The sequence below is a fragment of the Raphanus sativus genome, chromosome 8 (genome assembly GCF_000801105.2).
Source record: "Raphanus sativus cultivar WK10039 chromosome 8, ASM80110v3, whole genome shotgun sequence".
In the NCBI taxonomy this organism is placed as follows: Eukaryota; Viridiplantae; Streptophyta; class Magnoliopsida; order Brassicales; family Brassicaceae; genus Raphanus; species Raphanus sativus.
Window position 1 is genome coordinate 1,617,022 of NC_079518.1, and position 17,235 is coordinate 1,634,256.

General features: G+C 38.7%; 4 protein-coding genes across 4 annotated transcripts; 1 reads left to right on the plus strand and 3 right to left on the minus strand.

Moving 5' to 3' along the window:
• Positions 1 to 1,727: 1,727 nt before the first annotated feature.
• On the minus strand, positions 1,728 to 2,469 carry LOC108809470 (uncharacterized). Its single transcript, XM_018581607.2, has one exon. It carries the CDS (start codon positions 2,383 to 2,385, stop codon positions 1,897 to 1,899), a length of 489 nt encoding a protein of 162 aa, XP_018437109.1. The 5' UTR covers positions 2,386 to 2,469; the 3' UTR covers positions 1,728 to 1,896.
• A 1,246-nt stretch (positions 2,470 to 3,715) lies between these two features.
• Positions 3,716 to 5,334, plus strand: LOC108806388 (protein PHLOEM PROTEIN 2-LIKE A10). Its single transcript, XM_018578489.2, has one exon. The coding sequence runs from the start codon at positions 3,972 to 3,974 to the stop codon at positions 5,133 to 5,135; it is 1,164 nt and encodes a 387-aa protein (XP_018433991.2). The 5' UTR covers positions 3,716 to 3,971; the 3' UTR covers positions 5,136 to 5,334.
• Positions 5,335 to 7,487: 2,153 nt separating this feature from the next.
• LOC108813100 (NF-X1-type zinc finger protein NFXL1) lies at positions 7,488 to 11,647 on the minus strand. The gene is made up of 2 exons (XM_018585544.2): positions 11,394 to 11,647; positions 7,488 to 11,125 (listed from the first exon to the last, which is right to left on the minus strand). The coding sequence occupies exon 2, from the start codon at positions 11,033 to 11,035 to the stop codon at positions 7,691 to 7,693; it is 3,345 nt and encodes a 1,114-aa protein (XP_018441046.1). The 5' UTR covers positions 11,036 to 11,125; positions 11,394 to 11,647; the 3' UTR covers positions 7,488 to 7,690.
• A 161-nt stretch (positions 11,648 to 11,808) lies between these two features.
• Positions 11,809 to 15,517, minus strand: LOC108813212 (exocyst complex component EXO84C). The gene is made up of 7 exons (XM_018585701.2): positions 15,352 to 15,517; positions 15,043 to 15,137; positions 13,855 to 14,890; positions 12,820 to 13,326; positions 12,513 to 12,701; positions 12,270 to 12,406; positions 11,809 to 12,203 (listed from the first exon to the last, which is right to left on the minus strand). Exons 1-7 carry the CDS (start codon positions 15,445 to 15,447, stop codon positions 11,915 to 11,917), a joined length of 2,349 nt encoding a protein of 782 aa, XP_018441203.1. The 5' UTR covers positions 15,448 to 15,517; the 3' UTR covers positions 11,809 to 11,914.
• Positions 15,518 to 17,235: the final 1,718 nt, after the last annotated feature.

The window sequence follows — 17,235 nt, forward strand, 5'->3', positions numbered from 1 at the left end:
CCTTTTCTTCATTCTCTTATTTTGCATTTGAATAAAAGCTCTTCATGTGTCGAGCATAATTTGATCTTGTTATCAATCTATTCACGGACTCGTCAATGAAACACATCGTGTTGTATAACAATGATGTGTAAGTAATGAAATATCTGATCAGTTGAAAAAGCTTCTCATGAAGTACAACAAAACTAATCCATGCTACAAGTGTCTAGGTTGAGCTGACAATAAGAGGTCCATGTTCAGATTCAGGAATATGGATTTACTCCCCAAGAACCGGCTGACAAGTAAAGATAAAAAAAAACAAGACATGGCTTTATTTTCGTCATGTACAAAGTTTTGGCTTTTATATATAACACCACCAACCAACACAGAGAAATAAAATCTTGGGAGAGTCTAGTTCAATCAAGGCCATAACACTTTTCATTTGGCTCTTTATTTTTCTTTTGTGCGTATTTCACTGTATTCTAAAATCGAACCAATGTCTACTACTTCATGAAATCAACTTCTTTGGGTTAGAGGACGATTGCGGTCGTACGAGTTGAGCGCTATTAAACTTTTGCGGTTAGTGTTGTCCCCTCTTTTGCTAGAACTTGGACCAGTTCATTGTCCCTGCTCGGATCTAGAGGGCAGTCCTTGAGCGGGCGTGGTTCTATTCTTCTGAGGAATAGCAAATTGCTTGGGCAGCCGGATGAAACAACTTCTTATTAGTGTTGCGTGTCTCGTTTCACTTGTTTTCAAGCTTCTCTTCTCTTACCTAGCTTGGTTCAACTGCTCACTCAGAATTTTCAAGTTTGTATCATTATCTTTGGTCATGTTCGCTCTCAAGCAGAACGGCTAAGATATTGATTGATATTTGCTTCCATGTTTTTATCTTTTTTTGCCGTGGAATCAAGACGAGAGGTCTTATATCTTGTCAAACACATTATGTAAACCTCAACTTTCATTTTGAAATGATATTTACCATTTAGCAAAAAAAAAAACTTCTTTGGGTTATGCTCTGCTTCAAGTATTTCTGATCTCTATTGGCATTCCAACAATTACAAATGAGAGTTTTTTGGTATTTGTTTCCATAAATGATTCCACGTATGTTATTAATGACTAGTGTACCGGTCTTCCAAGTAACACGAATGAAGTCGCGACCTAGGATCAATTTATACATTGATTTGTTCACAATTAGGTAGAGCTATGAGCATCATGTCACGACAAATTGAAAAGGAGACAGTCCTTTTCCTATTTATTAAAAATCAGAAAACAAGATAATTTTTCGGGTACTTCGTATCTGTCAATCTTCAGACTACAATGTACCACCTAATTATATTTTTTTTTGTAACAGTGAGCAGCCTTATGATAGTACACCAATATTTGATTAGGTAAAGTAGATTCAGTTGGCAGTGTGGTCACTGGTGGACAAAACCACAACAATATGATAATCAAAACACGAAAGAAAAGTTTACAAAGCTCGATGATTTATAAGCTTTTCCGTGATTTAATGGCAACACACAACGCTTTCCTTGCTTTAAAAATTATCATTTGTATGTAAGAAAACTTATAAATCACATGATAAGTCCTAAATTTGACTTGGATATAGCAAAACAAAGTAGTTAGTTTAAAATCGCTCAAAGATATATTAGACTAGACTAGAGCAAACAAAACAAATAGAATCAATTCATTATCATGGGGTCAATTAGGTCTTAACATAAAATCATCGAAAACAAAAATAAAAGCAGGAGTAGTTTATACCAACTTCCAATATATTTTTTTCGGCAAAGATATCGACTTCTAATATTATTATTTCTTGTTGCAGAATCGAACTAAAACAATATTGTAATCAATCCACAACTTATTAAAATAAAGAAAATTAAAAAAATCAAAAAAAAAAACCACAAACTTAAAAGAAAAAACCTAAAATTTAGGGCCATATGATTTGCTACGAGGATACAGAAGATCAGATACTTTTTTCGTCTTCTTCGGATTCACAGATCCTTCCTCTGCTTCTTCCTCTTCATCTATTCTCGCCATCCCTACGCTTGAGCTTTTCGGCAAGCCTCCTTGCTTCAGTTTCTTCTGCTTCTCTTCTTGCAGCTTCTCTTGTATAAACATGTCGATCTCATTCTTGTGCCCTAAACTCCTAACCGACGCAGCTCTCACTAGCTCGCTGTAATCATCGTCAATTCCAAAATATGTGCTTCTCCGGGAAGATGCGGAGGAGGAGAAGGCGGCCGAAGAGGAGCTACAGCTTCTTGAGAAAGGATCAGAGAACGAGGAAGAATAGTAAGTCCGAGATACGCAACCGGTGATGCTTCTCACGTAGAACTTGTTTAAGGCTCTAAAAGGTGTTGAGATTATTCTCAAGAACTTGTTCTTGTTTTGTCCTCCCTTTCTCATGCTCATTTTTTTTTTGAGAAATGGTTTTTTTTTCTAATTGAAAAATGTGTTTGGTTTTTGGAGTATGATGTGGTTTTAAGGGTCTTGAAATTATTTTCTTAAGTATTTAAATTAAATTAAACTGTTACAAAAAAGTATTTAAACTAAAACCGTGTGTTTAAGAAGAAATAATTCAGTTGAAAGAATCAAACGTGGCTTAAACTATTCACAATAGTTGTTAGTTGTTACAAGGCCCCGTTGATCAAATTCTAATCATTAACATTACATAATTATATTTTTGCTTGATCAGTTTTGTAAGTTTTCATTTTCTCACTAATAGTCTGTAGTATATGAGTTATAGTACTAACTACTAACGTGGATACATTCTGAAATCACATTAAATTGCTGCTGTTTTACTTAAGAGAGAGATCATGTGGCTAAAAACTATCTGAACGTTTAATATCCAACTTCTAAACGCTTCTGATTTCTCTTACAACTCACTTTCATAAAAACGTTAAATTGTAGTATAAAAACATGGTGCGTGCGGACACAAAACAGCGGGAAGCGTGGCAACTAAACATTGATGGGTTTGGATTTTGGACTTTTGCAGGTATTGGCACAACTTATTAGAAAAAAATGCTATCTTATTTGAAAATAAGATATGAGTAATAAGACCAAACATGTGGAGTCATGTCTGACAGCAAAACCATCCAAATGCTTCTAGAAACAGCATCTATATTATAACATATCCCTGCATATCCTTTTTGATTCAAAGATTCAAGTAGATAACAAGATTTCGATAAAAGATTTTAAATGACAACTTGTAAGATTGTTGTATGATTCGAACTGCAGTAACTTGATTTATTCTTTAGTAAGTGAGACATATTAAAAACTATAGGCTTTTCTGTCAAGGAGACGAATTCAAAAAAAAATCGATCCCGTATATGGTTCGATGTATACTTTAACATTTTCATAAAATGGTGTAACATACTTTAATAAGAGAAATAGTAGTATATGATCCATCACATGTCATTTAAATATCTGTAAACTTATCTTTATCAGATACTTGACTACTACGCTATTTTTTTATTTCCATGAAGAAGAACATTCACAAGATTTAAATGTTATAGAAATAGATATGCTATTGACGCGGGATATTAAAGATATTACGAGTATCAAACACCTCAAATTCATTATCCAGTCAAACCGTTGATTTTGTATTTTTGTTAGGAATTATAAAAAAAAAAAAAGAAACTTGAGCGCGAACGAGACCATCGACTAAGACATCATCCAATCAAACCGAACCGGAAATAGATAAAACATTTATTTTTGAAAAAGTAAAAATTTTCGTTATCCAACTTGTCATCATCAAAGCTTCTCCTCTCTTCCTCTCAATCCTCTCCTCCCACACGCCAAATTGATTTTTTTTTTTCAGACAGACCCCTTCTCTCATTCTTTATCTGTCTCCTCTATTCTCGTTTAGGTCAATAACAGACTCCGAACCGTTTTTATCCATTTCCGGATCATAATCTTACCCAAAAAAACCCTAATTTTCTATCTATTTCCCCCCTGAAATCATCTCGTTGAGAATTCAATTCAATTCAATTCGTTGAATGGAGCTTCTTCGATTTGGAGAAAAGGGTCTCTTCAGCTCACCTCCCCGGAGAAAAAAATGGCTGCTTTTGATCGCGATCTCCGGCGTCGCCGTCTCTGGCTACGGAGCTTACAAGGTCTACCATCTCCCCTCCGTCACCAGAAAGAGGCAACGCCTCGCGAAGATCCTCGGAGCTTTCCTCTCCGTAGCGGAGCTAATCTCCGAATCAGCCGAGACCATGACCATCGTGTCGCGCGACCTGAAGGAGTTTCTCACCTCCGACTCCGACGAGATTCCAAACAGCTTCAGACAGATCGCGAAGATCGCGAATTCGAGAGAGTTTACAGATTCGCTCTCTAGGGTCTCTCGGGCCGTCACGATCGGTGTCTCTCGTGGTTACAAGTCCGAGTCTTGTGTTGATTCGTCGTCGGAGGGATCGAGTGTTATCGATAAGGTTTTCTCCAAAGCTGGTTCTGGTTTCTTCTCTGTTGTTGTCGGTAGCTTCGCTAAGAATCTCGTTCTCGGGTTTCGCGCCAAGGAGGTTGGTGATTCTTCTTCCGAGGAGCCTCCTCAGTGGTTGAGTTTGCTTTGTGATGATAAGTGTAGAGTTCTTTTAGCTGAGTGCATCGAGAGGTTCACCAGCACTGCCGTGGCTGTGTATTTGGATAAGACGATGGATATCAACGCGTTTGATCAGATCTTCGAAGGCATGACGAATCCTAAGCATCAGGATAGCGTCAAAGACGTTCTTGTTTCGGTATGTAACAGTGCGATCGAAACTGTCGTCAGGACGTCTCATGAAGTCTTTACTACGCCAAAGTCTAGTGCCGCAGTGATACAGGAGGTCGAAGAAGAAGAAGAGAGTAACGGTGGTGGTTGGACTGATGCTATCTCGACTACATTGGCGGTTCCGAGTAACAGGAGGTTTATGTTCGATGTAACGGGGAGAGTGACACTAGAAACGACGAGATCGTTTATCGGATTCTTGATGATGAAGACGCTGCAAGGGTTTAGAAGAAGCTTTGATGTGGTTCAGGAAGGGGTTACAGAGAGAGGACGCCAAGTAGTTGGGTATGTTGGAGCTAAGGCTTCTGTTATAGTCACGGTGTGGCTTGCTTTGTACTTGCATATCATAAACAGATGTGCAAGGAACTCTCCCATAGGCGTAAGCCAGCACTTTTAGCACCTACTTCAGATGAAGGGACGGATCGTTTTGTTAAAACTATTGGTTAGGTACACACGATTTAACAGCTTCCTTGTTATATTTTTTCATGGTTGGAGCTGAAAACATTTTATATACATTGTGTCTGTATGCGTATGTGTATGTGCACAAACTGATTCTTATTACTGTATTATATAATACTAAGAAGGTTTTTAGAACATCTATTCTATTAATTCTTCGACATGTCCAATTGATTAAAGGTTGTGTCCAACATAAAATATAATGCATCTAAATAATTATCTAGATATATTATGTAATTACCTTTATTAAAAAAATTGTAACTTCCACGTTGGTTTCCTAAATCTGTAACTTCCACATATATGTTACGTAATATGCGGTTATTTTTTTTTTTGGGATCCATCAGAATAAATTCAGTTCCAGTAATTATTATTATTCATAAAATAATTTTGTAATGCTTCTAAGATGTATGCATATTTTGTAAAATCACCTTTTAATTCCAAAATATTAGTGGTTCACTACTTATTACAAACTGTGGACAACCTTACGTAGTTCAATAAATAAAAAATTATATCATTTGGAAACAATAATATTGATACTTTACATTAATAAATATTATGCCCACTATAAAAATTAATGGAAATGAACTGTGGTTTAATTAAGATAATATAATACAATTTAGATTCTGATCAACATTTCAAAGAGTGAGTATATTTTTTGTTTTACATTTTCTAGAAATTCAATTTTTATATTTGTATCTTTTAATCATATTTGTGTATAATATTTTTCTTAACTGATTAGTAAAAAGTTTTAATAATTTTATAAAATAGCTGGACTATTAATAGGTCATTTTCTAATTTAATAATATATTTTATAAATATATCAGTATTAAAAAGTAAATTTAAAAAATTTAGAAATTTTTTAAAATTTAAATTATTTATATTTCATTTCACATAAAATATAATTTAAACATTTTCTACAACAAATTAGAGTTACGTTATATAATTCAAATACAACTAGATTCTGATCCGCTTTTAAAAGGGCGGATATATTTTTTGTTTTATATTTTAAAAAAAAATTATATTTGTGTGTTTTAATCGTATCTGTGTTTTTTTGTATAATATTTCTTCTAAATAGTTAATAGTTTTTAATCTATTTTATTAAATAGTTGGACCACACATATATCAATAGGTCATGTTCATGTTTTAAGATCCGCGGGCATAAGTTTTGTTATGTTTGGTATAGGTCAATAGGTCATGTTCATATGTTCACCTATACCAATAGAAGATAAAAATACATGACTTTTATCAATTAATAATTATCTAAATATCTAATTAAAACATTGAAATTAAATTTTAAATTTATAAAAAATAACAATTTAAATAAAATTGAATTATATCAATCACCTATAGGTTCAACATGCACCCTCTGGTTTTAACGGTTTTTGTGGGTTTTATCAAAATTTTAGTTGATTAATATCTCTTGAAATCCAAACCGGATTACATATTGAATCACTAGATCTATAGATTTGAAAACATATCCGAATTTTCATGTTTCAAAATAGACAAAATCTTTACGAATTTACATAATTTTGTAAAATTATTAATGAAATTTTACATCATAAAATATATGGTGCTTTCAAGTGTGGGTCGAAAAATTGTTTATGTTATTAATATTTGAACACAAATATTTTAAGTTGTTGATATTGTAATATTTATTATTAATAAATTAAGAAGTTTAATTATATGATGAGATTTTGGTTTAAGTCTATTCAGAATTCAAATTTTTGTTTCAATTCATATTTTATGGGTTTTAGTTTGGGTTTGACTATCCGTTTAAATCATATAAAAATCTATAAACTAAAATATATAAATTTCAAATTAAAAATAAAAAAAGAACAAATCACATATAAATTTTGTAATACATGAACAAGTATCTAAATTTAACATAAAATTACTTATGTTTAAATCTTTGGTTAAGAACCCAATAAATGTGACATATTGGATCCATCTATATATTTCATTTATTTAAAAGACTATTATATCAAATTAAATTAGTAACAAACACAAATATGATTATAAAATAAATCAAATACAAACAAATAATTTTTCAAAAAAAAGATTAAAACAAAAAATATACCCGCCCTTTGAAGGTCGGGTCAAAATCTAGTTGAACTTTGAAATATAATCTTCAATCTCTACAACTAGTCTCTTTACATGATTACTCAAAATTCTTTAGTGATTTCAACTCATTACACTGGAAAGATTAGACTTTACACCACAATTTCACGAGAATAAACTTGTTACCTCATGATGTATTCATTACTTCGTGTTACGTAGCAATCAAGAAACAAAGTATTTCGAAATCTTTAAAATAAAATAATTTATGGTTTATAACCAACCAAACGTCAAAACAGCAAAATAATAGTGGATTACATAGACTAAAGCTCACTCCAGGAGTTGTGAACGCATACATTCTAAATTTATACGTCTGAACCTGCCGTTTTAATGCATAGCAAAGAAGTAGAAAAAATCAGAGTCACAGTCATTGTCATATTCTCACTCGCATACCTTCTCCCAATCATCCACCACTTCTTCTCCGGAGGCTCCCACCAGTTGTTTACCGGAGCCTTCCACCACTTGTTTACCGGCAGCTTCTGAGCTGCTGCTCCCTCCTGACTGAACCAATGGCTCCAAAGCGAAAGTTTTGGGTTTCTCCGGCTCCAATACACTCCAACGGTTAGCTGAGGTGACGATTGGAGCGTTGCTAGTTGCTGATCGCCACACAGAGGCGAGAATATCTGTAGATGACCCTCCAATGGGGGAATCTTCAGCTCCCCAAGACTCATCACTCTCCTCAATCACTGCTTTCTTCCATGGGTTTGCCTTCTGCACATCCCAGGATGAGCTGCTGGGTAGTTTTCCCCATGCATTACCGAGTGACTGAGATTGCGCGGCGTTCTGGACAACCACAGCTCCATTGTATACGGATCCGTGGTCCAGCCTCCTCATGGCAGTGGCGGCTCTGGCAGGGTCGTGGAACACGGCCAAAGCGTTCTTGTCATTCAGCCAAACAAGCTCACATTCACCCCCAAATCTCAGCACCACCGCGCTGACATTCGCCTCCCTCGGGAGATCCAATAAAGAAACCACAAGCCTAGGATCCATATCCACCAGTGGATCAAAGGACGGTGGGTGAGGTCCGCCTACTGAGATAGCGCCACCCCTAGCTCCAATGATCCGCGTTGGAGGTTTAGACTTTTGTGTTACGTGAACCACTATAAACTTTTTTGGTTCCCACCCTCCGTTGCTAACCGCAAGTTTCCACCTCTCAGCTAAAAGCCTAACCGTGTCTAGTTTATCCTTTTGCATCGGGCAGAAGACATGGACCTTGAGGGCACTTGTGCTTCCTTTGGCTTTCCCAAGTACCAGGAACTTGAAGCGCTCTTCAACAGCCAGTACCCACTTCGGATCACGCCTATAGATGTCTGAAATAATTTCTGTCATAGCAGAGTTCTCGCTGAAGTGTAAAGAGTCGAGATTTGGAGGAGTGATGTCAAACGCATCCTGAAGAACCCTCTTACGCTCCTGCTTAGCACACTCATCATCACACGAAAGCTTTCTCTGCCCGAGAGGGACTCGGTTTCCGCTCATATCAACAGGCTGAAGAGGCGTTGGAAGTTTCTGCAAAACAGAGGTTTCATTGACAGAATCAACACGAAGATTGCTGCCGCTATCTCCTCCAGCATCACAAGGGACTGTGGCGGTTATGCGACCACACGAACATGTAATTGTAACTGGAAATACACATCTCGAGTCAGGGCAAGGCAAAGAAGGATGGCAGAGTGCTGCACAAACGTGCCTGCAATCTCTTCTAGGAGCCCCACAAGTTTGTCCACATGTAACACGCAGAACTGCTTCAGATTCATTGTGACTGTCGCAAGCCTCCGGGTGACAAGTTCTGGCACAAGCATGCAAGCCACAACGCCTCGTCTTTCCACAGATCTTGTTACATCTAATGTCTTTCAATCCACAAGGTATGTTTCTGAGAACCACGTGACCACCAACACATTTCTTTTCCACGGGGGCAGAACAAGGAGGGCAATCTCCAAAATGGCATCCGTGCGTAGCAGAATGGCCACAAGGCTGAGGAATCGAGCATGGAAGCTGGCAGCTAGGAACAGGTGTCCCACATGGTAGTGGTGGAGGAATCGAAGTTCTTCCACAAGCACATGTAAGATCAGTGAATATCATTTCGAGGCAAGGAGGACAATGGCCACTGTGACATGACGATTCACAAGAATGCTGCCCGCACCTTAGGTTCTTCCCACAAGGTAACTGACAAGCGTGTGGGTCCCAATCGCCAGAGAGATCATTCTTCTTCGAGTTCAAGAGAGGGCAGCAACGCTCGCTACATCTATGCCTCCCACAGTTTTTCTTACGCCCGCATGGCTTAGCGCACACAAACTTCTCCGTCTCTGAAGAGGTTGTGAAATAGCATTCCACAGTCCTGGATGTTGAACCACACCGGCATTTCTGGTTGACTTTGACTAAACAAGGAGGGCAATCACCTGAATGGCAAACTTCGTTGCAAGTATGCAACCCACACGGAAGAAGCTTCCTGCATGTGTTTGAACAAGAAGGAACCGGATCCAAGCAACTACGCCTGCTCTGCTCTTCTAGACGCGTTTTTCCACAATAGCACGTCTTAACTCTACTGGGCAATAAGTAACAGTCCCCGCAAGGACCAGGATGACAAACCTCGGAGCAGAAATGGTTACCACATCCAAGAGGCTTCCCACAGTCAAAATTGCATGAATACACACCATCTTCTGCTTTCAACTCTCCCTTCACGTTCATCTCTCCGCAAATAACAGTCTCCACTTTTTTCTTGCAGAAACATGCGGCATTTACTGGTACCTGACAAGGATCACAAGGGCCAACATGACACGTCCTTTCACATCGATGACGCCCACAGTTGAGAAGCTTCTCGCAACGCTGCCCACAAACAAGAACAGATCTTCGCTCAGAGCATCTAGTATGAACCATCTTTTTGCCACAAGGACAGCTACGAGGTGGAGCAAACGCTTTACAGGGAGGACATGGACCAGGATGACACTGCAGGACACAGACATGAGGACAACGATCCTCTTCAGTCGTCTCACCTGAAGCAGAAAACTCTCTCTCCAGCGGCTTCCCACATGGCTCCCCGCATGAGTGTGGAGTCAGATACGGATCAGACGGCGGATCTTTTCTCTTCCCACAGAAACACCGATAGCAAATCTCTCTTGACGACGTCAACTGCACAGACTGGCAACCAGGACACCTCCAATTATCACCTTGATTCTTCTCAGCCAACAGATCAACGGAAGTCGGCGCTCGAGCCCATTTCTTGATACAATGCATATGGAAGATGGAGTAACAGCTTGAGCAAGACCATATATTAGCAGACCGCCCAACCATGTCGTAGCAAATCATACACTCGATAGAACTCTTCACCAGCTTATCTTGTAACTCTTGAACAAGCTGAGGCAAGTTCGGGTCTGTCACCACAGTGCTCTCCTCCTTAACCACCTTTTTCCCCTGTGTCCTAGACGCAACTCTGTGGCGATTATCAGGCAAAATCCCCGGAGCATTATTTCTTCTTTGTCGATTAGGTGGAGGCGGACCAGCAACATTATTACTCCTTTGGTGGTGGTTATAAGAGGGACGACCAGAACCGCTACGCTGCCGAAGAGGACGTGAAGCAGCAGCAGCGGAACCAGCGTCAAGGCTTTCTGAAGTTCGGTCTGTATTAGTAGGAGGTAAAGAAGACTCATTCACAACGGAGGTAGCTGCGCCTCTAGGAACCCATGTTTGCTGAGAATTGGGACGAGGCCTGTCTCTCCTGACTTGAGAGCTCATATTAGTCTCTGACTCCACAAATAAAGAACCAGATCCTGAACCCGTCGTCGCTGTTGATGCAATGGGTGTACAACTATTCACAAAGTGCTTCTGCACACAAGGGCAAAAAGATTCAGACTTTTAGCAATTAGTAAATTTTCAAACATTAATTCAAATGAATAAAAGCCAAAATACACAAATCAAATCCCTAAGTGCTCTTCGCTCTCAAAAAGGGGGTAAAATCAAAATGCCCTACTTAACCCACATCTAAGAAATTTCCGAAAACCATAGCCTACGAACGCATAATCTCGCTAGGGGAAAAAAAGAACTAAAATCAAATTATTGAAGCACATCAACCTAAAAGGGATAAAGTTGGTACCTGACGAGAAATTACGAAAGGAGAAAACAAAGAACAATCGCCGGATTCAATTACAGCTGGTTTCGATTTCTCAGGGGCTAGAGAGAGAGAGAGAGAGAGAGAGTGTTATGTATATGAAGATGGAAAGAGAGAGGAGGAAGAAGACGACTTATATAGAATGTGAAAGTGGGAGACCGCCTTGGAGCCAAAGGAAATTAGAGTGAGAAAGTGACCCCCTTACGACTTTTCTACTATTATCTCCTCTCTCTCTCTCTCTCTCTCTCTCTCTCTCTCAACGATTGTCTGTCTGATTTATTATTTTTCTATTATGCTTGGCGAACACTCGAGAAACCGAGTCATCCCAAACGGGCCACAAATGGGCCTATATTGCTTACTTCTTTGTTCACATCGGCCTATATTGCTAACTTAACCGACCTTAACCGGATATAATAATCTAATATTGCTAAACCAAGTTATACGTCCGACAACATCTTACATTAATATAACAAAAAAAAAAGACAAGACTGGTGAGGACTCAGGACTCAAGACTCAGAATCGGTGAAGCTGGGACTCTCGAGGTCAGCCATGCTCGCAGAGGCAAACGATTCGAACGAGTCCATTGTTGAAAGCGAAGACGTTTCTAGGGACTCTGAGTGTTCATCATCGTCGTCAATCTCAGGGAGGACAATGTGACCGTCTCCCTCTCCCTCTTCTTCTTCACGCTCATATTCGTCTTCTTCTTCCGCTTCTGAAGCTTCATCAGAGCCCATGAGCAGCCTGTTGATAGCTGACTTAGCTGCTTCCGTGAACCACTCCGCCTTCGGGAGTGAGCTGTTGAAAAGAACCACAGAGACTTTTAGTTTTATTCGATGGAGAGAGATTTTTTATTATTATCACCTTTGTGGGTTGATGCCTCTTGAGGAGAATATGTTGATGGCTCTGTTGATCACCACGGACGCATGGTTCTGCACCACTTTAAATGGATAACCCGCGAACCTGGCTATCTCCACTGTGAAGTTCATGTCCAGTATCAACTGCCAAAAAAAAACGTAGCAAAAGACTTTATCTGTCTCAAAAGCTGATGATGTATACATAAAGAGTGGTTAGTAGTAGAAGAGAGAGAGTGTGTTTGTTTTTTACCTGTTGCAACCCAGACGCCTGAAGTGGAGTTGACTCATCCTCAAACGCACTCCAAAACTCCTGCTCGTTTGATAGCCAGATTATAACCGTCTCGGTTAGTCTCGCCAGTAGAATCTTTTGCAGTTTCTCTTTCCCAAGCAGAACATCCCCAGCGATGATAGCTAACTGTTGCAGCTTAGAGAACAACGCCTACCATATCAAGAAGAGGATGATGAGACAAAAAAAAACTACAAAACCAGATTGAAGCAAGAGGATGATGAGACAAAAAAAAACTACAAAACCAGATTGAAGCAAGAGGATGAGAGACCTGAAACGGTAGAGAAGGAAGATGCAAGTCATCTGGCGTCTCTGTTAAATAGATGAGCGAATCTAGCCGTGTTAGTCCTTCCCTAGAGTAGATGAAGCTCAAAACAAACTGCAGACAGAAGTAGTTTCTGAGTTTGTCGAACGACTGAGCCATGTGTCGTTTCCATTCTTTCAACTCCGGTGCAGAGCTACTGATCAGAGAAGGACTACCACCACCATCTCCTCCGCCGTTTTCAACCTCGAGATTCCAGACTTTAACAAGTGATTTTGGTAAGAGCTCGTCGAGTATTGTGAACGCAGCTCCGAGAAGAGCGAGCTGTTCTGAATCCGTCTCGGCTCTGGTGAGGATGGTGTGGTCTTGAAGCTCCGGAAGACCGTCTTCGTCTGCGTGGCCAGGCAAGGCCTTGATCAGAAAGTCGATGTATTTGTCATAGAGCTGCAGAACCCTCGCTAACACACTTTCTCCAAAGTGTAACACAGCTACATGTGTTAACTGCTCAAGTATGTCCTGGAAAAAACAAATAAAGCTTCAATAAACTTGCATCTCTACAATCATAAAAAAAAATAGTAAAAAAATGTGTAAGCAATGATTTTCATAAAGTCTGATTTATGCAACTCAAATCGGTTTAAACCGTTTTAAATCGGTTAAAATTAGTTTAAATCGATCTAAATTATTTTAAATCGATCCAAATCTATAAAGTTAAGCAAAACATAGTTAGTGCAAATCCACAAATTTGTCTAATTTTTCTATATATGTAATTTTTATGTCACTAAAATAATTTAATATTAAGCGCAAATAGTAAAAAATATATAAAAACAATAATTTGTTAACGAGTGGACCCGAATATTCAGCTTAGTTTAGTCACTAATCTTCTACAAAGTGTCTAAGTCACTAAACTTCAGCTTAGTCACTAATCTATTACAAAGTGTCTAGTTACTAATCTTCTACAAAGTGTCTTAGTCACTAATCTTCTACAAAGTGTCTAGTTACTGCATAAGGACTTCTTGAACATTAGTTATAAGAGCTATAACTTACTTGAACAATCTGCATGAACCGAATGCTACAATCAGTCATAGTCGTGTCCGAAGCGATTGCAAACTCAGATAACACGGCCACGAAGCCAGAAGACGAAGATTCCACCAACCCCTCGTCGGTTTCGTTCAAGTCAAAGATAACCTTCCTCGCCCGTCTAAAGTTCAGCTCCAGCACTTCCTCAACGTAAGGCCGGAACAGCACCAAGAAGAGCTTAGACAGAATCAACCCCTGCGGCTCCAACGCTTTGCAGTAGTTAAGACAGTCTTGAAGACACACGCTGGCCGCACGCAATGCATAAACCGTTTCAGAAGGAGCCGCGTTCTCTTTAACCAACCGAACCAGATACTCCACTTCCCTCTCCGCCCACTGAACGACCTTGTTTGAGTACGCGGGGTTGTCATCATCACCAAACAGAGCTGTGGATTCTTTCGCGGCAAGCGAGATGTTGGAGAAGACGAGCTTGGAGAGCGTGGCGGGGAACGTGTTAGGGCAGGAGGAACACGAAGGGAGGAAGGCTTCGATTCTTCTGCGGAGGCTTGTGGCGTAATGCTTTAGAAGGAGTTGGTGAGCTGAAGGTCCTTTCCCTAATCTGATCAGACCGTTCGACGCGTGCTTCAACTCGGAGACGCTGACTGAAGGTTGTTTAGCTATCCTAAGGAGCTGATCCTCGAGAACAGCTTTTCTTTCGGTAAAAGCAGACTTGTAAGATGACGTGTCACCTGATGATCCTTTGAGTTCCGGGTTGTTTCTTTCCTCGGAGTCTATCGCTTCAAGTGCTTCGTCAACTTTATGTTCAGCTAACAGAATGTCAATCTTCTCTAGGAACTCAGACTTTGGATCGGTTAGTTCATTAGGGAATGGATCATTATCCTCAGAGTTATCTGACTCATCTGCATCACCACCAGAGGATCGCTTCCATTCATCCATCTCGCGGGCGAGTCCAGACATCAGATCCTGCACAAGTATCCCCTGGGAAGATATATGCTTCCGCAGCTCTACCAACTCATGCTCCATCTCCACTGCTTCTTCAGATATTCTACAAATAAAAACAAAAAAAATAAACCTGAGTCTCATGTAATACTCTGTGTGGAACAGAGTCTCTCTTATCCTAAGTTCCAGTAACTATCTATCACACTACCAATACAAGAATCTTCCAATTAAAATTGCAATTAGAAGAGTTGTTGTTACCTCAAGAAAGCGAGGTACTTGGTACGCATATCACCGCACATATTCTCCACAGCATCCTTTAAATCCAAAAGCTCACAGCACAGCTTTCTAATTCCCTGCAGTGTTTAAGATTTAACCAAATCAAACAACAGATTAGGTTAGTACTTTCTCCATGAACTACAATCTATGTAAAGTCGAGGGCTTTCGATCAATGAGTAGGATTCGAAAGGATCCAAATGAGAGAACTATCTCAAAGTTGAAACGATCGAATCAGAGGAAGAAACAAAGTTACTAAATGTAGCTAGACAGAGAGAGACAGAGAGAATGAACCTTTTCGGTGAGAGACTGGTGAACGGAATCGATCTTTGATTGAGGAGTTATGCTTTCGATGGAGGGTAAGTCGTCTTCTTCCTCGCTGCTCTCCATTTTCTATCGTTCTCTTCCTCGGAGTCTCAGACAGTGTTGTCGGAGGAGAAAACACGATAGTGATGGATTGGGATTTATGAAGGAAAAGACAGCATGAGTTTTGTCTGCTTTTAACTATTCTTCAGTTCACGAAACGGCATGCAGTGGCATTTATAAAGGAAAAGACAGCATGAGTTTTGTCTGCTTTTACTATTCTTCAGTTCACGAAACGGCATGCAGTGGGATTTATAAAGGAAAACGATGGTTGGGATGATCATCAGTCTAATTGCTATTAGCGGTTTATATAATCAAAGCTATAGTTGTTATTAAGCGGCTAACGAATTATTTTTCTAATTAATTCAACCATGAGTTTTGATGAAAATATGTGTCGAATTTTAGTTTATTGTAGATATTATCGATAAAATAAAAAAAGGCTATACTATCCTAAATAAAATCATAATTTGAAATATAAACTTGTGTTTAATACATTTTAGTGTTTGGTTTATTAAAAAAAAATTAGATTTTTTTCTGACTTTTTGGGTTTTGTATGGAATTTATATTTTAAGGTTTACTTCAAAGTTATAGTGGAACGAAACATACATTTCATAGAAAAATACACATATTAAACAAATATTTATACCACAAAGCACATAGTGTTCTGTTGACTATTGAGTAAATCTCACATTAACATTTCACTTATAATGTTGCCAACGAACAATCATATCTATAAAGTTTCTGTTAACTATCGAGATCTTATAATGGACATTTAAATCCCCAACTATTTGAAATTAACAAGTTTAATATCGAACTATAATTGTACAATTTTCTTCCCAACTAATAGTTGATTTGACAAATTGATGACTAAAACACTTAACCGTTAAACTATAAATGATTTTTGTTAGTTTATGTCAATCATCCTAGCCATTAAACCTTAAAAGTTTGAAATTTAAATCATAATTTTAAGTGAAGATAATTTTTATTGACGACAAAAAGACGATCTCCCGATAACAAGAGAGCAAATCCAGCCCAATCACATAAACAAATATCAATGGAAATCGTCTTTCTCATTGTCTTGATGATATGCTACCTTTCTCGGGAACAACCGAGAAAAAAAAGTGAAACTCAGAGAAATTCTTCCACCCCATTTATATCTCGTGTAACTATAGTTCAGTATTAAACATCTAATCCTAACAATGATGAAGACGGGACAAATCCTACAAGGAACACAAAGCAGATTCATTCATATCTTTACCATTTCTTTTTGCGGAAACAGACTCAGAGAACATAAGTAGAAGAACTAGAAACTAGTGAGAGTGTACCTCAAGATGAACATCTTTGAGATCCTGATTCGACAGATGAACATCTATGAGATCGTATTTATAAAATTTCTGTTACTATTATCAAAGATTCAAAATATGTTTGTTGAATCAATTCTCTTCTTGGATTTACGGAATCGAGAGACCGTACCCCAGCCATCAGTACGAAACTTGCAAGAGTACTTACTCCATAGCCATAAAAGCAAAGACTTCTTCTTGTTGTCTGTGGTGTAATAATCTTGATCACCAGCTTGTATGTTTCTTCCCATGGAAGAAGAAGAGATGCGAATCGGGCTTTTCTCTAAGCATTTTCTGTAAGCTTCAAGAAAAGGGTCAACGTCTTTCTTCCTAATACTTGACAAAGCGGACCTCGATGTCTTGACCATGTTAGAAGGCGTGAAAGGACAGACAGCAAGCGGACTCTGCAACACTTTGTAACTATATTCAGCATGAGGACATGGAGGTGGCGTAAGCGTCCATTGTAGCTGATCAC